This window comes from Pleuronectes platessa, chromosome 20 (assembly GCF_947347685.1).
Source record: "Pleuronectes platessa chromosome 20, fPlePla1.1, whole genome shotgun sequence".
Taxonomy (NCBI): Eukaryota; Metazoa; Chordata; class Actinopteri; order Pleuronectiformes; family Pleuronectidae; genus Pleuronectes; species Pleuronectes platessa.
In genome coordinates this window covers 15,972,530-15,996,744 of record NC_070645.1, presented here as the reverse complement: position 1 = coordinate 15,996,744, position 24,215 = coordinate 15,972,530, and the positions used below count along the sequence as shown (strand labels likewise).

Genomic DNA, 24,215 nt, shown 5'->3' with positions numbered 1-24,215 from the left:
GGGTGCAGAGTTAGACAACCTCTGTTTGTGTCCTGAATGTAAAGAGAGTAAAGGGCCGGTCACATCGCCGTCACACCAGCAGACACAAAGCCTACTGCAGTGTAAGCAGTTGGTCGAGCAGAGAGCCAGGGCTGTGGTGTGTGGAAAATGCTAGTGGAGGCAGACAATGCACTGGTCCGAGGCCTGACCAGCCCTCAGAGGGACAGGCGTCGCCTCACTGCGACAACAGCCCCCGTCTCCCTCTCGTCTTTTTCTTTATTTTGAACTGCTCCAGCATGGGCTCGGGGGGTACGCTGAAGTTCGCCGTGTGCGAGGTTCTGCAGTTTGCAGGCCTGTGCGTGCCGCTCTTCATCGTCATGCAGAGGTTCGCCGTCATCGTGGCGAGGGTGAAAACCTCGGCGCAGCCCCCTGGAGACGCCAGCACGGCCTACTGGTTGATCGTGGCGTCCTCCATCGCCTACGTCACCTCCACTGCCCTGCTGGTCTGGGTGCCCCTGAAGTACATGGTCTTCGTGAAAAAGAAGTTTCTCATTGGGAGGAAGAAGTGGTGAGTGTGTCCGACCTCGGCCCTGATGTCAGGGGCCAGTGTTCGGTCAGCAGCTGGAATCTGTGCAGCACATTCTGAGCCCTGACTGGTCTGTTGAGCATGAACAGGCCTGTGGCTGGTTTGCACTGCACTGCTTCCTTACCTTTTTCCTTCCTCTGTCTTTGTATCAGGAGGCCTGTTGCCCTTGTATACGTGGTCCTGTCCACATTGCCCTGCTTTGCCTTCCTTATCGCCAGCTCTGAGGTACATGTTGCAGATTGTGTGTGATTTGTGTGATTACATAAATTTTGTTTGTATTCACATCTTGAATTTTGACCCTTCAGAGTCAGCCGACAAGTGACCAGAACATTTAATATAATTATTCCTACTTTTGTTGTTATTATGGTGTTTGTCATCCAGATAAGTCGCTTGCAACATAAAAAAATATACCTGCTGCAGCCATTTGTTGTAGATAAGAGGAATCGCAGGGTAAGGCCTCTGAGGGAAATAAAGGTGATGATTTGTGAGGAATCTTTTGGTTCTCAAGGGAAAAATATCCAGCTTTATGGATAAGGAGCCACTGATAAGCAGCTTGGTTCCTCTTCCTGTCCAAGCCGCTCTCGTCAAGTCATCTGTCCATGAGGCACATTCTCACTTCCTTACTGGCCGTGGCCCAGATCCTTTTGCTGTTTTATGTGGCCCTAGCTCTCCAAAGCACCAACGTGACTTTTTGGCCCTTTCCCTTATCTGGTGTATTTTACATACGAGCAATAAATTCTGCTAAGACAACCAGCTTGTCTGCTTTGTTCTATGTCCTGTTGGTTTGAAGCCCTGACTCAGGAAAAATCCCAAAGCTGCAAGTGATTTAGCCCAGAAACCCAGCGCGAGAAGAGGTCAGGAGTTTTGACAGTTTGATGTTAACGTGTGGTGCAAAGGGCCGTTGTTACCGTCTGTAGTGAAACTGGAGACGAGCCGATAACCGCATCAAATGTATGTTCCACTCACTGTTTTCTTGTTGGTTGCCCAGGTCCAGATAAATAACAACATGCAATATGATATGTTCACGGAGCTCCCTGTGTCACTAGTCCTCTTCTCTCTCATCTGTATTGACGTTGTGGAGAGGATACGGCACTGCAGACTGACAGGCCAGGGTGAGCGCAACCCCCGGAACCCATCACGCACATCACTCACTGAGGGCTGTAGATCCTGAACATTCCTCTGTCAGCGACATGAACATAGTGATACCAGCTGGGCTCCACAGGTCAGGAGCCCGGAGGCAATGCAGCTCTTTAAAACATTTTATCTGGAATAATTAAGAGACCCGATTAAATGGCTCTGTGACCAAAGTAGGGAGGGAAATGCTGTAACCATTGAAATGAGCAGGAAATTGTCCGACCCAGCTCGCTTCTCGTAACACGCTGCTGAATTGACAAAACTTCAGGAAAGTTTTTTTAAAGATAAGCATTAAGGGAAGCCTAAACTGCTGTTTGTTAAAGTTACTCGCAAATTAATGCTTTTATTTATTTATGGTCGCAAGATTGAGTGGTGTACCTTTAACCCTTGACCAGCCTATCATCCTGAAAATCCTTCCTTTTCTGTCTCCAGCTAATGACATGGAGAGAGACGCTGACATTCCCTCCTCTGTCCTCACACATGTGGAGCAGGTAACACCAGTGACCCCTATCTCTCCAGCTGTGTCAGGGCCGGCTGTGCCCGGGCAAGGGGGTTCCACTCCGATGCAACCGGGGGCAAACCAGCTCGGGGACAGGAACCAGAACGGAGCAGGCGCTCGACAGGAGACGAACGGGATGCCAGGCAACCCTGGGAGACCATTTAGTATCTCTGGAATGAGCTCGCCATCAGTGAGCAGCACGGCGTACCGCATGTCTCCGTACTCCTACACGGGCCCACTGAGGTTCCTGAGTGCCAGTGACGCCCGAGCGGACGTGTTCGTGGACAGTTTTTTATTCTGGCTGGATACGGTGGAGATGGTGCGGGTAGCAGGACACCCCCTGGTCTACCACTCCGGCTGGGTGTTCCCCATCTACATCTTCAGCTACCTGTCCTGCCTGCGTGTGGTGGTCATGCCCCACAGCCCCTTGCTTTCCTCACTAGGAGTGGCTCTGCAGGACTTGCCCTTTTTCTTTGTGCGTGTCGGCCTCATTGCCTTCTTCGGCTTCGTCACACCCATCCTCTACCTGATGAAGAACTTGTTGGTGTGCCTGGCCTTTGTCTACTTCAACTTCATGACCAAGCTGAGGGTCTTCAACACAGAGAGGATGTTCTTTTAAAACTGACATAAACACATAGCGGGGGCAATATGTTGACACCATAGATTGTAAATAAACATGGACAACGTATCTCCACTTCCTCCGAGACAAATTATTCCATTTCAAATGCTGCCATCTTGCACATCCTGAGAAAAAACTGTCATTAACTAAATTAAAACAGTTTGCACCTCACAATAAAGTTCTTGCATTGAGATTTGTTGATCATTTCCTAGCCAAGTAATTTCTTAACTTTCAACCTGAAGTAGTAAATCAACACTTTGAAACTTGAGCGAGCAGTTAGCAACTTCCAGATCTCTACAAAAACTTGGATCAGTATAGTGTATGATAAAGAATAGTACAAATGTCGTAAACAATTAGCGTCCTAGCTATCACGTAGTTTTTACACAAAAAAATAAAAGAACTTACTTCAAATTACAAAAAACATAGAGGTAAAAACGTTCGATAAAGCTAGCTTTGTTAGCGTTAGCATCACTCAAAGCTTCCTACTTCTCTTTTTACCATGAAATACACATGTCAATGTTTATACATGTTTGTATGATGTGTATATCATGCAAATACAAATATAAGAAGACAGATTACTATATCACTGGCGCCTGTAACTGGTACATGCTGTTGCCACTGAGATCTCCTGTTGGATTGATCACTGCAAAGTTCCACAAATGTTTCTTAGAAAACACATTTAGCTCTGACACGGAGTCAGATTCTAATGATGGAAGTTTGACGAATACTTTTACACTAAGAGAAAGGAGGAGAGACTTAAAACAAACTCAATAATGAGTAGCCTGTGCAACCAAACCAATATGTGAACTTATGAATGCTATACAAAACATTTCCCCTAAATGCATCATGGTTTGCGGAGGCCGAAACTGAGCTCTTAGGCAATGTATTCTCACAATGGACATTATGTGTATGACTGTTTTGTGTTAACCCCTCAAAGCTCCCCCCCCCCGCCGCCCACGGCACGTTGGCCTTCCTGTAATGTCACTCGAGACGTTTGACAGACTTTTTTCTACCATCATAAAGTGCAGTGAATATGTGAAAACATATATCCATGTTTTTTTATTATAGGTTTTTCTCTGATAAGTTATTTTCCCAAAAAAGAAAAACAAGGTGTGAGATTGTATCGTTGATACGTATATTTTGGTAAGGTAAATAAAGAAGGTAATTAAAATGTGTTTTAAGTTTCACTCGTATGATTCATGATATTATGTTGACGTGAATTATATATTCAGTGTATTTGTGGAGTTTTTGATCCCATTTAATCCCTTTTCACTGGATTTGATCTCATTTCATCCCATAAAGTTCTCAAGATAAATGTTTTCCTGTCAAACTTCCCATAGTCCTGCAAATAGAAAGACTAAAAACTATATTATTTATTATTGTTTTATATTTATTATTATGACATGTTGTTGCTACTTTATTTAAGTACGTGAAAAGCGTTTGTACTGATTCTTAATGTCTGTCCACGTGTTTCAATGTCTCAAACCTTCACATTCAACCCGCTATAGGAAAACCGTTCCGCAAGAATGCAACCCGTGGATTTTACTTCATCGCATATTGATACTGGTGTGTTTTTTCTGTCTTCTACAAATTTAAGATAAACCATTAAAATTGTTATAGCCAATACATATAGTATTCACATATACTGTTTAAAAATATTTGTGTTTTAATCTATTTTTATTACTTTACAGGTATTTGTCTGTAGCTTCTATTTTCTGTGCTGCATTGTGGGTATCCCTGCAGCCTGAGGCCACAGTGGTCAGATCTCCACTCATAGGAAGCAGGATTTCCTCCCGTCCTCCCGTCCTCTCGTTCTCCTGACCTGTATCCTCGCTGCACTCCTCACCCGATGCCTCGCGGACCTACTGGGGGCTTCTCTCCCGCCAGGAGAAGAAAAAAAGAGTCATATCAGCAAAGTACTGCAAATGTCCAACATGAAACCAACATTCCCTCATTAGATGTGATTCACCTAATTCTTCTGACACCTCAGTTAGTATTGTTTGATGACATCTCCTCGCTGGGTTCATTTTCCAGGCACAGATTTAGCACTGACTGAAGTTCTATTTATAATAGTTCAAGAACCGCAGATAGAGGCCCCTTGACAAAAAGCCTACTCAGATAATGTATTCCCAAAATTCATCAATCACTGGCACTTTTGCATTTGATTTATTAAAAATAGATCCATGCTCCTAACGTGAGCATAACGTGACACAGTCTCTCGCTTCCCTCCTCCCTTCTTCCTCTCCTCTGGAAGCTCGGGAAAGTGCTGTCGTTTGACCAAACCTCAACAACCCATGTGACAGGATATCCATCACTGTGATTAGGGGGGGAAAGTGCCATGTCCCTGTGTCATTGTTGCTCCATGTCACACACCTTAGCACACACCAGACCTCCTCTCTCATGACTGGAAAACTCCTGCACCACCTCGTCCACCACTGAGTGTAAACCACACATCAGGGATAATGTTTCCCGGCTCAGGTTTGGCTGTGATCCTCGGTCTCCTGCAGGCCCTCTGCATCACTGCTGACATAGGTACGTACCCCTGGCACTTTTCTTTATGTCTATTCATCTTGTGTCTCTGTGTGTGTGTGTGTGAATAAAATAATCATCTCCTAAATGAATTGATGAAGCTCGTTGGTTCTGTTTCCAGACAGCAGCTCCTTTCTGATTTTCAACGAGAACCACAACAAGTGCATTAGGGTGGAGAGCGCCACCTCGGTGGTAATAGCCGTCTGTGATCCTCACGACAAGCAGCAGCAGTTTCGTTGGGCCTCCAGCTCGCGCCTCCTCAGCCTGTCCCTCAAGCTCTGTCTGGGGGCCACGGAGATTAAAGAGTGGGCGAAGGTCGCCATGTTTGAATGTGATGAGAGCAGCGACCTCCAGCACTGGCAGTGCAAGAACGAGACTCTCTTCGGCCTAAAAGACCAGGACCTGCACTTAAACTGGGGTCACCGCAATGAGAGGAACTTACTGATCTACCAGGGCTCGGGGCTCTGGAGTCGCTGGAGGCTATTTGGCACTCGGGGAGACCTTTGCTCGAAGGGCTATCAAGGTAGGAATCCTTGATCTTCAACTGACAAAGCCATAATCATGTCTACAGTGGTTTTTAAACTTAGTGGAGGAGCTGGGGATTGAATCCGGTTCCTTGACGACCCGTTACGCCTCCTGAGCCACAGCCGCCATCCTCACATTGCAAAAAAACTATTATATTGAAGTAATATAAAAGTAATAATTGTCTATATAATTTCGGCCATGTAGACCAAACAGCAGGTGCTATGGCTATGGAATAAATAAGATATATAACAACTCTGTGATAACCTTTAAAAAGCATATGTCCGCTTTCACACGGGGAAATAAATCTATATAGCTGAGGATAGAAATACTTAAAAGATCATTAGGTTTTTTTTTCAGATATTTCCATACGGGCTAATGTTTGATAGATGTGAGGAAATGTGTTAAAGAGTTAAAAAAAGTGAACATCAAAAGACGTGCAGCATCTGATGAGTCAGCTGTAGTGGCATAAAAACTTTGTAAAGCACAAGTTGCTTGCTTATTTGCTGGGGGGGTTCACTGATCTAAAATAAATGAGTTCCCCCTGCAGAGTGGCCCAGTTGGTAAAGCACCACAAATACCAAGCTTTGTTGGATATGAAGGGACTCACTGCGAGCGCCTGACCTTTTCAAGGGCTGCCGAGGGAATCCTGCCAAATCTGTAGTCTGATTATTGGACTAATCCTCTGTGTAAATGAGGGCAATCTAATAAATGTACCCACAGAAAATACAAGGAGCAGATCAACCACATCACAAATGGTCAAGAGTTCAGTCTACAACTCTTTCAAACATTTTTTAATAGATTGTTCCATGAAACTACAGCTTTGCATTGGTCTATTCGACAATTGTGTTCTTCCATCCTTGTGGCACCGGTTTGGAAGGTAGTTTATAAAGAAATTGTCCATTGGCTCGAAGGGGTCTGAGTCTTAATGTCAACTCAAACTAACATCTGGTACTTCGAGCCAGGCCTTCTCACCCAACGTCTATAGTTTCCTAATGCTCTCAAGAAAAGTCAATAAATCGATAAATCTTATTTTATTTGTATAGCCCGTATTTACAAATCTCAATTTGCCTCATTGGGTTTAACAATCTTCACGAGGTGATACATCACCTGTCTTCAACCCTCAACTAGGCTGAGGAAAACTTCCAAAACAGCTAAAACAGAGTCAGAAACCTCAGGAGGCGTCTCCCCGGACGAACAGAGGTGCAACAGACATGGCGTGTAACAGAGCACGTCGACAAAATAACTTTATTTAAAACATCCAAGAGAAATGACAGAAAATCACGTCCCTGTGTAACGATTCCATGTCCACGTTCATTCTGTCTCCTCAGAGATTTTCACCATAGGGGGCAATTCGTTTGGACGCCCATGTCTGTTCCCGTTCAAGTTTCAGGAGAAGTGGTTCGCTGAGTGCACAAAGGAAGGCCGATCGGACGGACAGCTGTGGTGCGCCACAGAGAGGGATTACGATGAAGTGAAGAAGTGGGGCTTCTGTCCCACCCAAGGTGAGGGGGGGGGGGGGGGCTACACATGTTTTCACCCAGAAGTCTAGGGTTCTTCAACATCTGTAATCATCAGGATGTTAAAATGCTCTCTACGTGTGTATGTCAGAGTCCCACTAACTTTTCTTTTGACCACACCACACGGAGTGATCTTGTTGGTTTGTGTAAGTGCTCTCAGTAAAGAGGTCAGTGCTGACAGGTTCCTTCCCCCCTCCCCTCTTCCCTCAGAAGAACAACCCCACCACTTCCTCTTTTGAGTTGTCAACACAGCACTGTCCTTGTTTTCCTCTTCGCGCCTGCCTGTCGTTCCCCTGACACTTCTCTAAACCAGGCAGGAAAGGAAGAGACGGGAAAAAGCAAAGTCACTTTTACAATAGAAGCAAAACCCCAGCAGTTCCTAGATAAGAATGAAGGAGCTTTTATTCAGTTTTCTGTTTTAAGACTTTTATTGGTTCTTAAACATTCATTCAGGTCAATTACAGAGGTGAATGACTTAAAAATGTTTATTTTCCATATCCAGAGTCCTCAGGCTGGGACACTGACCCGGTCACTGAGGTTCAGTATCAGAGGAACACACAGTCCGTGTTGACCTGGCATCAGGCGAGGAAGAGCTGCCAGCAGCAGGGAGGCGACCTGCTCAGCATCGTGGAGCTGCACGAGCAGTCGTACATCTCAGGTACGACTTTGACCTTGTGTCCGCCTCCCGTAGCACGCAGTGTTACAGTGCTGGGTGTTAACAGCTTTGCAATGCGTGTGTTGGCACAGGGTTGACAAATACTTTCGGGACATCTCTGTGGATTGGACTGAACTCCTTGGATTTTGAAAGCGGGTGGCAGTGGAGCAACGGAAACCCATTTAGATATTTGAACTGGGCCCCAGGTGAGGACATAAAAATACTTCACAGTGTAACGTTTCATTAAAAGAAATGTCTGATTGAGCCTGGACATGTCAAGGTTACATGCAGACTTGGTGTAATTATTATATCACAAAAGTATATTGCACTCTGCTATACATATTGCATTGCATATTTGGGATTGTTACATGTTTTCACAGTTATTTTGTGTGTTTTTGAGGAAGCATAGATAATACAGGATGTTGTGTTTCCCACAGGTCACCCGTCATCAGAGCCTGGACTTACCTGTGCAACCCTCAACGCTGCAAAAGCCTCAAAATGGGAGAGCAGCGCCTGCACTAAGAAGCTCGGTTACATCTGTCGCAAAGGAAACTCCACCAGTCTGCCGCCAGCACCAAGTAAAATCATATAATGTATCAAACATATGAGTCTTCAGGGTACGAATATACAGCTGAACATATTCTCTATCCGTGTGTCTACAGGCAAAGATCAGCACAGCTTCTGCCCCAGTCACTGGGTTCCTTACGCAGGTAACTGTTACTTCCTGGAGAGGAGTAAGAAGATGTGGGGGGACGCTCTGGCTGCGTGTCACAAAGAGGGCGGAGACTTGGCCAGCATTCACAACATAGAGGAGCAGAGCTTCGTCATATCTCAATCTGGATACTGTAAGTGTGCATACAAACTATATGTAGATATTATGGAAACTCAGTGATAATTCTGTGTAACTTCAAAATTGTGAATAATATCGAAACATAATTTTCTTTCCAATAGTTAAGTGAGAATATTAATTGCACTAGTGGGATTTTTGTTTCACTTGTTTACTGTTGGCTCTATAACTTTGAGCAAAGCCAAATATTGAATATATTTTCAAAACTGTACCTTTTTCAAGCACATTGTGTATTTAAAACAACATTTAATAATATTATCATATTTATTGTTACTAGACTACTGACAGGACGGGCATATTTCAGGGGCCGATCAGATTACAGCTGGGGCCAGTGCCCCCGTGGCCCTGACCCTTGATCAGCCCCTGGACACCACTGTGTTACATCTGTTCATTGAATATGAAGCTGCAGCTTAGCTTTAGCTTAGCATAGAGACTACAAGCAGAAGCCGCCGGGCTCTGTACATGTAACAGAACACATTATATCATGTTTGTTTAATCCACATAAAAAGCTCAGTGTAAAAAATCTCATTTTGTGGTTTTTGTGCCAGATGGTCTTTATTGGCCAGACACAATAACTTCCTGAAATGTCTGCTTGTTGCCTGGAAAACTAACATTGTTGAGAAGACGACAATAAGTCACTTCTCCAAGCCAAGAAATACAGCAACACAGGACCTCCAGTAAAACCCTGAAATGTCATATATCTACATTCTGGTTTTTGTACATTTTAAACAAACTAAATATACATTGTTAATGGACTTTGGGGGTCGTTTATGTAACTGATGGCCAGGCTAGCTGTTCCTCCTGTTTCTAGTCTTTGCTCTAAGCTAAGATAATCACTCGTCTGCAGCTATGTCTCAATATTAATGTGCAGGAGAACGAGATTGGCATCAGTGTTCTAAGCAACAAAAGCTATGACCATGCTCCATTAATATGTGCATGTGATTATAGTGCCGACAGATGTGCTCTGGATTGGCTTGAACGATCAGAAGAACCAGATGTTGTTCGAATGGTCCGATCACTCCCACGTCACCTTCACCCAGTGGCAAACAGGCGAACCCTCTCACGCCACCAACTTCCAGGAAGACTGTGTCCTCATCGGAGGAAAGGTAACACCTGTCACTCACCGAATACACACAGAGCAAATCATAATTCCAATTTATTATCATCCGAGTGGCAGCGTTTCCCAGCAGTAATATTCAGTGTTGCTCACACAGGATGGACGTTGGGCAGATCACATGTGTGAAAAGTCGTACGGGTACATCTGCAAGAAGAAGGCCTCCACGAAACCACCGGAGGGCGCCGAAGAGGACGCCAACCCTGGATGCAAGCTAGTGAGCGATGATGATATCTACTTTGAATCAAACAATGAATCCTTCAGATCAGATTCATATTCACTGTGTTGTGTTCTCGTCTCCGTCAATCAGGGCTCGATCAGGTTTGGCTCCTACTGTTACAACATCGGAGCCGAGACGAAAACTTTTGATGATGCAAAGCAGACGTGCTCCGAGGCCGGCGCACATCTGGTGGATGTAGGTGACAGGTATAGTCTCATCCATTCAAGTCTTCTGTATTTGGATTATTTCTCCCTATTGTTCGGCAATTAAATGATCTGAAACACTAGTTTCCAAAGGATTTCTATGTCAGGAAGGTTAACCCAAAAAAAGGATTTCATTTAGAATCATCATCAAGTTGTTTTATCACTTACCTTTCTTCCTTCCTGCAGATATGAGAGCGCCTTCCTGGTCAGTTTGGTGGGTTTAAGACCAGAGAAGTATTTCTGGACGGGTTTGACCAACACAGAAGACATTAACACTTTCCGATGGACGACCAATAGAAAGGTCGCCTTCACTCATTTCAACGTGGGAATGCCAGGTACAGCTTCTCTTTAGTTGTACACTGTAACAATGGTTCCTAATGGGTTTTGTGTTATATACTGCATTGTATACCTGCATGTATAAATGATGTGCATGTCAGCTATCGATCCCTTAGACTGTAGATAAAGATGGACGCCACGACAGCTCTCAAAAGTGTAGCCTAATCATCTCCAAAACAACACACAATAATAACTTTTAAATGAGAAATTGAGTGCACCCTCACAACTGGTAATAATCTCTACAACTTGTGGGTTAGCTTGTCACAATATATATTTTTTTCCATTTCCTCTTCTGTGTTTAACAAAAGCCAGAAAACAGGGATGCGTTGCCATGAAAACTGGGGTTTTCGCCGGATTATGGGATGTGGTCACCTGCAGCAACAAGGAGAAATACATCTGCAAGAAACCAGCGGAGGGTTTGCAGCTGACGACGGTGCCGCCCCCCACCCCGGCCCTCAGCTGTGCCTCCGGGTGGTTCCCGGTCACCACGGGGAACGTCTGCTTCCAGGTAGGAGGAAAAACTTTTACTGACCTGAAAAATATCTTAGCTTTTTTCACCTCCACCGTAAAATCTGACCCATTGTGCCTTTTTCACTCATTCAAAGCTCTTCACAAGACGAGGGGATCTGAAGAAGACGTGGTCTGAAGCACATGACTTCTGCAAGGCCATTGGTGGTGACCTGATCAGCATCCACAGTGCGCAGGACCTAAACAATGCGGAGTATGTTAACTCACCAGCTTGTGCGTGTATAATTCGATATGTTAATTGGGAGTTCAGGCGGTAAGTGTGAGTTCTTCTGTCCTGCAGGCTGCACTTCTCTGACGCAGCTTGGATTGGCTTCAGCTCCCTGGATACCAGTCAAGGTTTTGTGTGGAGTGATGGGTCCCCTGTATGTAGCACTTCATTGTTATCAACTACAATCTTTTACTCACTGTGATCCTAATAACGTGTATTTCCAACAATCTAGAGCAACTATGACAGCTGGGCCTTTGGAGAACCGAACAACTACAACGACAATGAGCACTGTGCGGAAGTCCAGTCTTACTACGGACGCCACTGGAACGATCGGCACTGTGATTCCAACAACGACTGGATCTGCCAGATACCCAAAGGTAACACGGAGCTCCGGTTCACATGGAGCCATTGATCTAAACCAGTCGTATCAGAGTTTTGTACCGATGTTTCTCCTTTCATGCATCTTGTATTTCCAGGTGTGACCCCCAACCCGGAGCCTGTCAGTGTTCCAACAGGTACGATTCAGCAGCGCCGTTGATTTAACGTGTCCAGAGTTGCACAAATACATTTCGGTAAACTACAAAGATATTGCTTTACCTGACTTGTTATCAGGGTTACTGCTAATCAGTCAATTTGATCCAATCAAGGTCACTCTGCATGGACAGGTCACAACCTAATCTTACTTTTGTTTGCCATGTTTCTGCATATTTGACATCAACAAATGATCAAATTTTTGAGTTGAGGGGACGCTCCCATTATTCCCAACGCTGTAACTATTTTTCCCCTCGCATTTCCAGTATACAACACCACAGAAGATGGCTGGCTCATATACAACGACACGCAGTATTTCATCAACCCTGACCTCCTTGCCATGGAAGCTGCCAGAGTCTTCTGCAAAAAAAACTTTGGCGAACTTGTAGTCATCACGGGGGAGAGTGAGAGGAAGTTCCTCTGGAAACAGGCAAGGAATTCAGAGAATGTTATGTTTAATAACGCTGGATTTCAAAACAGCAGCATGTTCTCAATTATCTGCTGTCAAAAGTGTCGAGCTCTGTATTTGATTTAACGTCTCTCACCATTATCTCACAGATATTGAAAGCCTCAGAGGGACAGTACTACATTGGCATGGTGGTGAATTTGGATCATTCATTCAGGTAAATCACACCGAGGCCATTTACCGTACATCAATCTGACATTTATGATATGAAACAGTGATGTGTTTCTGAGTTTTTATTCGTAATTTTTTGTATGCTTCCATTTCTAGCTGGCTGGACGGCAGCCCTGTAACTTACACTGCATGGGAACAAAATGAGCCCAACTTTGCTAACAATGATGAAAACTGTGTGTCTTTATACAAGAGCATGGGTGAGTCCAAATCAAAGACAGTCTTCATAGTGTTATTTAGTCTTCATATTATTTATTCACAGTCCTCTGCACACAGGCTACTGGAACGATATTAACTGTGGTTTCGAGCTTCCCTCCATCTGCAAAAGAAGCAGCAGTTTTGTTAACACAACGATGGTCCCCACCACGGTTCCTAAAGGAGGATGTGCACCAGGGTGGATTTCTTTTAGAGGAAAGGTACTTGCATGTAACTGTGCCTAGCACCAATTGCTCAGACACTCAGCATGGGCTTATCTTGAATCGAGGCAAAGGTTTTCAGGATTTAAACTTCCCCGTGTGCATGATGCAAATCTGTCGCCGGTAAACTGTGTTTCTCATCTGTTGTCTGGTTATCTGCTGTCCATGTGCAAGTTATTCCGACACACAACTCATCTTGTTTATACAGTGCTACAAAATTGTCACGGGGGATGACAATAACACGTGGCAGAACGCCAGGACGTACTGCATAAACCAGGGAGGAAATCTGGCTTCTATCGTCAGTGACAGCGAGCAAGGTGAGGAATATGTGCTTCAGTGGTCGAGGTTTACAGTTCACAACGTGGTATGAAAGTCTCACAACTTTGGGATTTGAGTTTTGAGAACAATGGTTTCTTCCCTTGTAGCTTTCCTAACATCACAGATGCTGAGATACAAGGAAAACTTGTGGATTGGCATGAATGATGTGAACTGGGAGATGCGCTTTGTGTGGACAGACGGTAGAGGCATTTCATACACCAACTGGGCCAAAGGACACCCAGCCTCTGGGCCGGAAGGACGATACTCAGTATTAGATGAGGTTATTTCTGCTTCTTTAACCAAACCAAACTGTCTCTTGAACAATAATAAAGAAAATGTACCGACCACGCTGTGCTGAGGTTTCCTTTTCGTCCTGACAGGTGTTTGACTGTGTGATCATGGTGGGCAGCGTCAACAAACTCAAAGGATTGTGGAAAGTGGATGACTGTAACACAAAAAAAGGCTTCATCTGCAAAAGAAACATCGGTGAGTGAAACACGAGTGAGCTCAATTTTCAGTTTGTTTTCTGAGATGGCGACTAACGACTGAGGTGTGCTGCTCACAAAGATTCTCAGATCGTGGTTCCCCCCACCACCGTGTCCCCGAAGACGTTCTACAAGCTCGGCAATGATTCCTACAAACTGGTGACGCAGAAGATGAGATGGGACGAGGCGAGGAGGCAGTGCCAGGCAGACGATGCAGACCTGGCCAGTATCATGGACCCTGTAGCTGAGGCTTCCATCACATTGCAGATTTCCAAGCACAATGAACCCGTGTGGATTGGCCTCAACAGCAATGTGGTAGAGAACAGTTATTCTTTAACACTAGTTCAAACTTAGACGAGGAGCTTCTTTCTTTCTTTTCATTAATGCAAGTGGCGATTTCTTTTTTCACAGACTGGTGGTCGCTTCAAGTGGGTCGATGGCTGGTCACTGTCTTACACCAAATGGGGAAAAGATGAGCCTAAAAACAATTACGGCTGTGTGTATATGGATGTGGACAAAAAGTGGAAGACTGCATCCTGCACTGAGAACTACTATTCCCTCTGCAAGAGGTCACCAGGTCAGACAGTCCCGCTGGTGCTTTTCATGCGCTTTATGCCGCACATAACCAAACCACAAAGCGTGAGCTCCTGAGACGAAGATGCCGTCTCCTGTCTCTTTTTCAGACATCGCTCCCACCGAGCCGCCGCAGCTTCCCGGCAGCTGTCCGGAGCCGAAGAGCCGAAGAACCTGGATTCCTTTCAGAGGCCACTGTTACGCCTTCCTCAGCGCACAGGCGGACAACTGGGCCCATGCCTCCGTCGAATGCATGAGAATGGGTATGTTACAAAAAAAAAGTCCACGGATAAATGATACATGCATATTTAACAGTATGCAACTGTGGCTGTGTTCCTCAGGTGCATCTCTGTTGAGTGTTCAGGACCCTCAGGAGGGTCAGTTCATACAACAGAACCTGGAGTTGCTGCAGGACGGAGCCAAAACCTTCTGGATCGGCCTCTTTAAGACCCATGAAGGTGAGCGGGCCTTATACTAAAATGAATGTCTGTCAGTGGCGGATCCAGATGCAGGGCGAGGGCCTCTATCTGGTCAGTAGTCTTTTTAAAACAATAAGTTTCTCCGTTTCAGGTGAGTGGCAGTGGATCGATGACAGCGTTTTGGACTACACCAACTGGAATTCGGGGATGCCCAAGTCGGACTCGTGTGTGGACATCCATTCTGACACTGGACTGTGGAGTACGAACAGCTGCGGCAGATATAGGTCTTACATCTGCAAAAGACCAAAAGGTAAGTTCAATGAACCGTAACTTTCACGTGTCGTATCAATTACTCTTATTGACTAATTGTTTTTGTTTGTTTCAGTTATTAAACCGACAGAAAAGCCTCCATCTGTTGGTAAGTTACTTAATCTTCTGCATCGAGTGCATATGATGATTCAAATTTCGAACTTTAACCAATTCAGTGTTAAATCTGTTGTGTTTTGCCTCCTCAGCACACGTCATCGAAGAAGCTTCTCATGGGTCGGCTGGCATCACCGTGTCCGTGGTGCTGGTCGTAATCGCTATCTTTGGACTCGGTGCCTTCCTCCTCTTCCGTAATCGGATACCCACAAGTGTCTCGGGAGAAAGCACCTTCGACAACAAGTTATATTTCAACAATCCGATCCGAGCCCTCGTGGACACCAAGGGTCTGGTGGCCAACATCGAGCAAAATGAACACGCGTAGAAAGACGTGGAGATCGACACAGTGGCAATAACCCGTGCTTCATTTCAGATCACTTGGAGTGGATCAGAAATAATGATTTTCAGGATCATTACACACATAACTCTTGCCAAAACTGGCACTGCACTAAGCCAATTACAGACAAGATAATATAAAAAATTATATGATTTGTGAAATGTGTACAGAGTTGTTTTTTTTTACGTTTACCAATCAACATAACGAAGAAACATTTGCGGATCAAAAGAAATATGAATTTTAAGATGTGTTTTTTATTTTTTACTTCAATCTTGCTCAACTGAATTGATTGTTATTATTTTCCATTTGTTCTTCAAACTATTTCTGGTTCTCGACAATGTAAATAGATGCTCAATAAAAAAAATCTAAAAACACTAAAACCGAATTGTCCTTTTTGCTCGTTTTGTCTTCTGATTAACCAGCAACGGAGCAACAATGGTCCATCAGCAATTGTGGGTAACTGTGATAAGATACAATGTGATGGGTCATAAATAGCAGATGAAAGCAATTTTCATAACAGAAACAAACAAAAAGGTCGGTGGAAATAAGTTCCTGATCAAATGTAACAGGCCCAACACCTGAAAAATCTTGACACTGAGACTTGAAACCTTCAGGGCCCAAACTGTCACCTTAAAGATAATTAAGCTGCACCAAACTTCACACATTAATATATATCAGTCCCCTAAATATGCCTGATTTGTCCTTTCAATAGAGCTATAAAGCCCCTTCTCACAATGTTAAAGTGAGTGAAAAGTCTTTATCGAATCTTCTTCTTTGGCCGATTCCTCTTCACTTCCGCCGAGTTTCAACAAAACCGGTTTGGTAGTTTGTGTCATTCTGCTGGAAAAAAAAAAATCAAAACAAAAGTGTTGAGGTCTTTTTTTAAAGCTGTTTAACTCTAATTGTACATCCTAAAATCAAAATCTCCCCCAAACTCTCTCATCCACTTCATATAAAGACCAAGATCAATGTTTCTTTGTTTATATTTTCTTGTAGTTGTAGAGACAAATGATAAAAATCAAAGTCAATTAGATCCGATGCTGAATTTGGAGAGTTCTAAATCTTGCTCTGTAATCCCCCCCCCCCCATCAACTCAGCTCTCCCTAAAAGTGAGGCAGTGCTCTCCATGGCAACCGCAGCCCTTCGAAAGGCTGTCGCAACTAATCCTCAGGGGCTTTACTCAACTCTTACTTCTCGGTAAGAGGGTTTCACCAACAGAACCGATGCCAGAGAATCGACCGGATCCTGTGTTTACCCGACCAGAGGAGGAGGAGAACAAACCCGCAGCCACATCAGCAGCAGAGAGGAGCACAGGGGATAACGGTAAGCCTGGTTCATCCTCTGTATCTCAGGTGTCACCGCAGCTTTTAGAAAACAGCTCTGCCCTCGTGTGCATTCTGCTCGGTCGAGTTGACCCCGGCCGGGTGGCGCGCTGCGTGGGAGTTTGCAGGAAAAAAAAGCTTGCCGTGTTTTGTTTTGCGTGTTTGATCTTTGATGACTCAGAGATTGTGGAGAAGAAGAGGAATGTTGGGATTGAAGGTGACTGGTGCTTTACACATGTGGGCTCGTGGAGTCAACAAACAACAGCAGCTCCCGATGTCCACAAACAACTGATTCTGCTAAAATAAGGAAACTGGTTCAATGCATAGAATAAAAACTGCCTGTGTAAAATCTTCATCACTTCAGGACTTCTCTGTTTTCATCGTGGCTCTCCGTCTGCCTCACTGTCGCCACAGTCTCCCCATTGATGCCCCTTCCCTTTGCCCCCGTGTTCCCTCTCACTTGCCTGCACTAATCTTTTTGTTGTGGTCCGAGGGGCCCGGGCTTTGGCTGACCATTCGGCACAGTGAGGGCCGGCGCAGCTGAAGGGTGCCGAGCCTTCCGGTCCCCCACGCACCAGATCTGGCAGGCCTATTATTAACGCCTCCCTCAGCAAGAACACATCCGCCGCTCTTCTTTTTTTAGAGGCTTTTTACTCCGTGATCTCCTCGTTCACCTTGATTCAAAAAAATTCTATCCCTCTCTCTCGCTCTCTCTTTCTCTCGCAGTCCGTCTCACGTTCTCATTTGTTATCTCATAGCCCTTAGCCCGCTCTGGGAGCTCGAGGGACTCGCACGTCCCCCGCAGGAACATGCACTTCAGGAGCGGTCCACCTCTTCTGCTGTTGCTGCTGCCCCTTTGTCTGCTGGGGAGCGTGGTGGAGGTGAGAGGGCAGGAGTGGGGGTACCTGCAGGAGGCTCTCAAGGCCCTGGGTCTTCCCCCGGGGACGGACGACGGACCCCAGCTCCAGAGGAACAAAACCGGGGTCCTGATCTCCACGCTTCTTCAGGCGGTGCACTGTGCAGAGCAGACAGGCACCTCTCAAGACAACTGCATGGAGGTACGCCTTTCTTTACACCCAGTATGCTGAATGCTTATCATGCATTCACCCCCAGTTCCTGCCTGCTTATTCCATGAAATGTGCTTGTTATGGGTGGAATGCGAAGAGAATGTGGAGGCTTAAGTCCTTGACCTCCATGGGGCATTCATGCTGAGTGGCTTTATCCATCACATTTGACATAACAAACTCCAGAGAATGGGGCTGGAGGTACTTCACATGTTTGTGCAGGTGGAGCTGTCACCGGGATTATCGAGCCTTGACATGAGACTTAGAAATTAACACAGCGACTTTCCGCTTTCCAGCATTGTTGGCTGAATAATCTTCTCCGTCTAACTAAGAGCGGAGCTTCACACACTCTCTGAACCTTCTGTACCTTCTGTGTGGGTCCAATCGGGCTCGTATTCAACAGCACAGCAGCTGGACATTTCCTTAGAACCAGCGTCTAGTGTGTGCAAGGAGAAAATGGGCCTTTTATCAAGCTGGCCTGCATTTCATATTTTCCCCTCACGTTTAAATATTGTATAAGCCGCACGTGACTTGATGTTCTGCCACTTTATGTCCTTAAAATATCTCTGATGTTCTTCCTATTCTCGTTCCAGTGCCTGACACCGGACGTAGCCCTCTCTGCACTAGAGGATTATGGGAAATCTTACCTCACGGAGGACGACTACCAGCGGATCTCCACTGTTCTGCTGTACTACATCATCAACCTGCAAGACCTGTGTGTGTCAGACGCCGCCTCCTCTTCCTCCCTTTCCTCCCCCTCCTCCTCCTCGTCATCTGGGAACTACCAGTTCTACCTCCTGGCCCTCACCAATCTACACCCCGCTGAGGAGGAGCAGTTCCTGTCACTCAGTGAAACCGAGAGTATTCTGCAGCTCATCAACCAGCACTACCACCCCTCCAACCTGCAAGAAGCCTCCTCGGATATGCAAGTAAGAGAATAGTCATTTAGGGAATCTACCTCTTATGCACGCACAGATACGATCATGTCACCTTTGACCCCACAGTGCATCGATGCCGCTCATCTTCTCCAAGATGTTGACGTAAAAGAAAACCCAGGTGCTGATGAGTCCTCTGTGCCCAGAGTGGCTGCAGCCATTATCAGCCACATCCTGCAGGGCCACTGCTTCAGATGGAGGAATCTCCCGTCACCCGCCTTCTTCACCGACTATATCTTTCAATCCCTGAATCGCACAAGCAACCTGCAGATCACAGGTAAGTTGTTATTTTATGAAATCCTTGCAAAATGTTACTGCATGTTCCTATAAGACCGCAAATAAACAAATGTGGAACATCGATCAATCTGACCCCAGTATTTAATCCAGCCTCCTTCTTCTTCTTCTTCTTCTTCTTCTTCTTCTTCTTCTTCTTCTTCTTCTTCTTCTTCTTCTTCTTCTCCTCTCAGACCTGGAGGAGCTGCTGCATCAGCTGGGAGTGGGCAGGGAGGAAGCATCTCTCTCTCACGGCAGGAAGAGGCGGAGCATCACAGGAGGAGCCAAGCATCAGGTGGACGGATGTAACCATGAAACTGGAGCAATAACCAGAGACTGGGCTGAGGTGAGGCTCAGTCAAATATCAAATGAGTCTAAAACGTTGTTTATTTGAACCTCAGACTCATCTTCTCCTTTGACTCTGAACAGGTGTGTTTCTCAGCCAATCAGCTGGTGGATATTTTTGCCCTGGATCCTCATTCGCCGATTTCCAAAGAGCACTTCAGACAGATTTGCCCGGCCATCATTCAGCAGTTGCTAGGCGACGCCTGCGAGTCTGCAGAGCCAGAAACCAGAGGATCACTGCCGACTGCTCTGGAGAGTAAGACACTGAGCCTCATTGTTCCCCTCTACAAACCACAGCTTCCAGTATGGAGCTACTGCAACTAACTAAAACAACTCTTTTTAGTAAATACTTCACTTTAGATCATCGATTGATGGAGGTTAAATGCAGGAAATTAGTTAGGACATATTTTAACAGTTGTTTTCACAGATTATGTCGATGACATACCAGTCGTGTTATTTTGGATTGATTGTTATCACTAATCAAATATAAACACCAAAAACATCTCAACTCAACTAATTATTAATACTTTTTTTTATCCTTTTTACTTGATTATTTATTCATGTTAGATTATTGTATTGTCTTAGGCTTCTTTACTACATTGTATTTCTTGTGTTGTGTTTTTATCTTATTGAAAATTGAATACAAGATAAGAAATAAGAGAATATTAAATCAAATAATTTTCGGTTATAGGTTTGGTTCAGTGAAAGCAAATAAATAAAGATTGTAAAGACTCCTAAACTGACCTTCTGATGGGTTTTTCAGTTTTTTCTTTTGACTTTATCACAATTTGTCTAATAATATTTTTTATTTGCACATTGAAAAGGCTGTTTTAAAAATAACTATCCCTCCCTTTCGGACCTGCAGAGTACGGCTACAGCACGGCTGCCGTCCTGCTCATCACGGTGGGCTCCATGCTCGGCATCTGCCTGATCTTCTTCAACTCCTGCCAGGAGACGTACACGCTCGTCCTGCAGCTGTTCGTGGGCCTGGCGGTGGGAACCCTGTCAGGAGACGCTCTGCTGCACCTCATCCCACAGGTGCCACTGCACCCTCTACCGTGACAACCACATACGTGTTTCGGAGAAAGTGTCTCATCATTTCCTCTTTGTTTGTCTCTTTGGAGATTCTGGGCCTCCATGGCCACACTCATGGCGGTGATGACGAGCAACACACCGAAGGGAAGGAGTATCTGTGGAAAATTCTGGGCATGATCGCTGGGATTTATGGCTTTTTCCTTATTGAAAGAATGTTCTCCTTTATATTTCCTGCTCATGGCCATGTAAGATCTGATTTTTAAGTAGCCACTATCAATTTGAATCACACCATAGTAAATCATGACCTGCTCTTGAAGTTCATTCCCTGTAACCAGATTGTGAACTTTGGGAGGTGGTCTTGATGGTGCAGGCGAGTGACGGTGGTCTCATGACTTTCTTTTGTCTGCAGGGTCATTCCAGTGACCTCCCCCTGGAGCTCAACTGTAATGGTCAGTCACAGAGAGGAAAGTCCATCTCCACCATACAGCTGGTGAGTGTCGTCACTATCCGCTGTTCTTTTATTAAGGTCTCTTGGCAGAAAGTCTTGATCCCTGTCATCCACACTATCATTTATGTAGTTATAGAGCAGAAAAGAGGGAGAAGCAAAGCAGAGCTTGGAGGGTAAAGCTGTTGTATTAAATTGTAGATAGATAGATAGATAGATAGATAGATAGATAGATAGATAGATAGATAAATAGATAGATAGAGGGTTAGTGTAGTTGTTTGCAAAGGTAAAGTTAGGAGCTTAACTAAAATAAATAAATATGAATATAAGATGAGCAACAAAACTGTATTCACAGTTCTTGCAGGACTAATCAGAGAGTTGTGTTGTGGACCCAAACTAAAGGGCTCATGGTTTTGAGAGTTCACCTTATATACAGATATTCGCTGATGTATGTTGTGGAGTAAAAGTGAAAAGTACCCAAAAGTAAAACCACTGAAGTTAACATGAAAAAATTGAGACTTTTTTGAGCAAACCACACTATATTTCTTTCAAAAACAAATTGCGCAACAGAGCTTATTAAAATAAAATAAAAATGATCGCATGGATTAAATGTTGTGTAACAGCCCGTTGTTGACTGTGCTGTATCACTGTGCAGTTATTAAACATAATATAATTCCAATCACCTCAGCGATGCCCCACTCCCACGCTACTCCTCCACCAGTGTTGTTTTGCTGGAGGGCAACTCTCACAGTTAGAGCACATCCACACAGTTCAGCACACTGGACCAGTTCTGATCTGACCAAACTCATCTTTACAAGAAGAATTGAATCTTCCGAATTCATGTTTACGGAGGGGGGGAAATAAAACAAACAACTTAAATCTACATAAATGAGTTCTCCAGAACCACTTTTACATAAGAGGAGATGAAGAGCGGCGTGGGAGGGAGTGAAGGAGCAGGGCATGTAGGATGTTGGAGAATGAGAAGCACTGAATCATTCAGAAAACACTTGAATCACGTAGCTGAACACAAACTGGAACATTTCAGACACACAGAGCGAGATCCCTCACGAGGATTAACTGCTTTTGTAAACTACAAACATGGACCTAGTTCCTGTTCCGGTTCTAAGGTCACTCCATTTAGCTGTTAACTCTGAGAAAAACAAACACAAAATGAATCTAGTATTTTTTTGGACCCCTGAGTGAAATTGACCATATAACTTCAAATTTACTACATATCAATGTTCCAACTGCACCAAAATGCAAAGGGTTCTTCCTCCAGGCATGCCCAACCCCTCCACAGAATGTCATGAAAATCTGTTTAGTAGTTTTTGAGTAATCCTGCTCAATAAAATCAAACAAAACGCAGACATAAACACAACGTCCCTGGCTGAGAATAATAAACCGATTCTATTTCTGTGAATCTGTCTCACCCGAGCCTGCTCGTTTAACTCTGTCTTCATTTCCTAAATTAGAATATCGGGTTAAGGGGGTTCAAGCTCTCTGCTGTAAATAATTGTGTGCGTATCCTGCAGGGACCGGTGGACGACTTGGAGTGTACGGAAATATCTCCAGAACATGCAGACACGAGGAGGCCTTCACATCAGAGTAAGCTCCTGCAGCACGAGCTGCTCGATCGCACACCGGATGAACTTGTGATGCACTTTTATAATTACTCGCCCGGCATGACAGAGCGATTGTCCGGGTCTGAGGATGATTGTTGACGACACAGCCTCCCTTTGTGTTCCCAGGACAGGGGGTTTCTCGGCTGGCCGTGATGGTAATTGTGGGAGACAGCCTCCACAACTTTGCCGATGGCCTGGTCGTCGGGGCGGCCTTCTCCTTTTCAGCCGAGACTGGAATGGCGACCACCGTGGCCATCCTGTGCCACGAGATCCCGCACGAGATGGGTGAGAGGTCACTGCAGCTGTTGTGTTGTTTTTTCAACTGGAAGCTGTTTAGCTGAGCGTCTTCTCTCGTCTGGGTTTTTGTCTCTCAGGGGATTTTGCCGTGCTGCTCAGCTCTGGACTCTCGGTGAAGACGGCCATGCTCATGAACCTCCTCAGCGCTCTGACGGCCTTCATCGGCCTCTACATCGGACTCTTTGTTTCCACTGAGGCAGATGTGCAGCAGTGGATCTTCGCCGTCACTGCAGGGATTTTCCTGTACCTGTCACTGGTGGAAATGGTAAGGCAGCTTTATTAATGGCTGCTGATCCTCTATATCTTTAATTAGGTCAACAGATCCCATAGAAAGACCAAAACCAATGCAAAACTGAAGATGCATGAACCACCGCTAAGGCTAAATACATCACTTCCTGCCTCCTGCAAGCTCTTCCTGTTCCTTCTGCATTCTTCATATGTGAAAATCAAAGTCTGGGACACATCCGGACCCCATTTTCCACACTTCATGTCTGAAAACAGCTTTTCTTAAGATTTACACGTTCAAAAGGGCTGAATTGGCTCAGTTTACTCACATAGATATTCTGAAATAAAGGCCTTGTTGGTTTTTACCTTTTTGTGGCATTCCTTGACATTGAGAAACTAATATCGGAAGCTGTATCCCTTCTTCTGTCAAATCCTGACCTTATTTTCTCTTTCTTTTGTCAGCTTCCAGAGATGAGTCGGGTGAAGACGGACAGACCGTGTCTCCTGTTTTTTCTGCAGAACCTGGGTCTGTTGATGGGTTGGTCCTGTCTCCTGCTGCTTGCGCTCTATGAACATGAACTCAAATTCTAAAATGCACACATGACAAGGCATCTCTTCATGCAGGGTTTGAAGCGAGATAACTGCTGACTTGATTTTTTGTGTTTTGGAATCATTTTTTAAAATAAGCTGTTGATTATTATCTGCTGCTGTGCACAACAACTGTTTGTGCAAGTGTTAGTTTGTGCAACCAGTAGTTATTGGTGAGTACAGTAAAACAATTGTTTTATACATGATGATTTATTTTTGTTAAGTGTTATCTGTGCCTGTATCTGATGACTCAAGCTAGTTAATCTGTTATGGTCATGTGGGGAATTTGTATATTTTGTACAATGTTTTATTTTAAATATTGAATTATTAACACTTAATTTTGCAGAGCTGTCATTTCTGCAGTATTTCTGAATATTATCCAGTGAAATTCAATACAAATTATATTTAGAGGCAGTTTTCAATCAGCAT

At 44.7% G+C, this 24,215-nt stretch overlaps 3 protein-coding genes across 3 annotated transcripts; all 3 read left to right on the top strand.

Moving 5' to 3' along the window:
- The first annotated feature begins 275 nt into the window (after positions 1-275).
- LOC128425685 (transmembrane protein 236-like) lies at positions 276-2,817 on the top strand. The gene is made up of 4 exons (XM_053412415.1): positions 276-547; positions 718-790; positions 1,554-1,677; positions 2,132-2,817. The coding sequence occupies exons 1-4, from the start codon at positions 276-278 to the stop codon at positions 2,815-2,817; spliced, it is 1,155 nt and encodes a 384-aa protein (XP_053268390.1).
- Positions 2,818-5,088: 2,271 nt separating this feature from the next.
- mrc1a (mannose receptor, C type 1a) lies at positions 5,089-16,015 on the top strand. Its single transcript, XM_053412411.1, has 30 exons — positions 5,089-5,349; positions 5,468-5,869; positions 7,200-7,373; positions 7,891-8,046; positions 8,136-8,249; positions 8,481-8,621; positions 8,706-8,888; positions 9,839-9,996; positions 10,105-10,221; positions 10,315-10,430; positions 10,614-10,762; positions 11,072-11,271; positions 11,369-11,484; positions 11,572-11,653; positions 11,732-11,876; positions 11,976-12,014; positions 12,297-12,460; positions 12,589-12,653; positions 12,764-12,864; positions 12,941-13,080; positions 13,289-13,397; positions 13,506-13,678; positions 13,779-13,884; positions 13,966-14,198; positions 14,295-14,460; positions 14,567-14,719; positions 14,798-14,914; positions 15,027-15,185; positions 15,261-15,293; positions 15,391-16,015. The coding sequence occupies exons 1-30, from the start codon at positions 5,280-5,282 to the stop codon at positions 15,621-15,623; spliced, it is 4,314 nt and encodes a 1,437-aa protein (XP_053268386.1). The 5' UTR covers positions 5,089-5,279; the 3' UTR covers positions 15,624-16,015.
- An 812-nt stretch (positions 16,016-16,827) lies between these two features.
- On the top strand, positions 16,828-23,972 carry LOC128425684 (zinc transporter ZIP12). Its single transcript, XM_053412414.1, has 13 exons — positions 16,828-16,958; positions 17,716-18,015; positions 18,615-18,950; positions 19,026-19,233; positions 19,424-19,575; positions 19,659-19,830; positions 20,440-20,612; positions 20,699-20,854; positions 21,019-21,099; positions 22,587-22,659; positions 22,803-22,961; positions 23,051-23,238; positions 23,661-23,972. Exons 2-13 carry the CDS (start codon positions 17,767-17,769, stop codon positions 23,787-23,789), a joined length of 2,076 nt encoding a protein of 691 aa, XP_053268389.1. The 5' UTR covers positions 16,828-16,958; positions 17,716-17,766; the 3' UTR covers positions 23,790-23,972.
- Positions 23,973-24,215: the final 243 nt, after the last annotated feature.

Excerpts from the sequence above, each read along its gene's own strand:
- LOC128425685 (XM_053412415.1), top strand. The coding sequence starts at position 276 with ATGGGCTCGGGGGGTACGCTGAAGTTCGCCGTGTGCGAGGTTCTGCAG. Across the intron at positions 791-1,553 it reads TCCTTATCGCCAGCTCTGAG|GTCCAGATAAATAACAACAT; the intron begins GTACATGTTGCA and ends TTGGTTGCCCAG. Across the intron at positions 1,678-2,131 it reads CTGCAGACTGACAGGCCAGG|CTAATGACATGGAGAGAGAC; the intron begins GTGAGCGCAACC and ends TTCTGTCTCCAG.
- mrc1a (XM_053412411.1), top strand. The coding sequence starts at position 5,280 with ATGTTTCCCGGCTCAGGTTTGGCTGTGATCCTCGGTCTCCTGCAGGCC. Across the intron at positions 11,485-11,571 it reads CAGGACCTAAACAATGCGGA|GCTGCACTTCTCTGACGCAG; the intron begins GTATGTTAACTC and ends TCTGTCCTGCAG. Across the intron at positions 12,654-12,763 it reads AATTTGGATCATTCATTCAG|CTGGCTGGACGGCAGCCCTG; the intron begins GTAAATCACACC and ends TTCCATTTCTAG.
- LOC128425684 (XM_053412414.1), top strand. The coding sequence starts at position 17,767 with ATGCACTTCAGGAGCGGTCCACCTCTTCTGCTGTTGCTGCTGCCCCTT. Across the intron at positions 20,613-20,698 it reads TGCTGCACCTCATCCCACAG|ATTCTGGGCCTCCATGGCCA; the intron begins GTGCCACTGCAC and ends GTCTCTTTGGAG. Across the intron at positions 22,660-22,802 it reads GAGGAGGCCTTCACATCAGA|GACAGGGGGTTTCTCGGCTG; the intron begins GTAAGCTCCTGC and ends TTGTGTTCCCAG.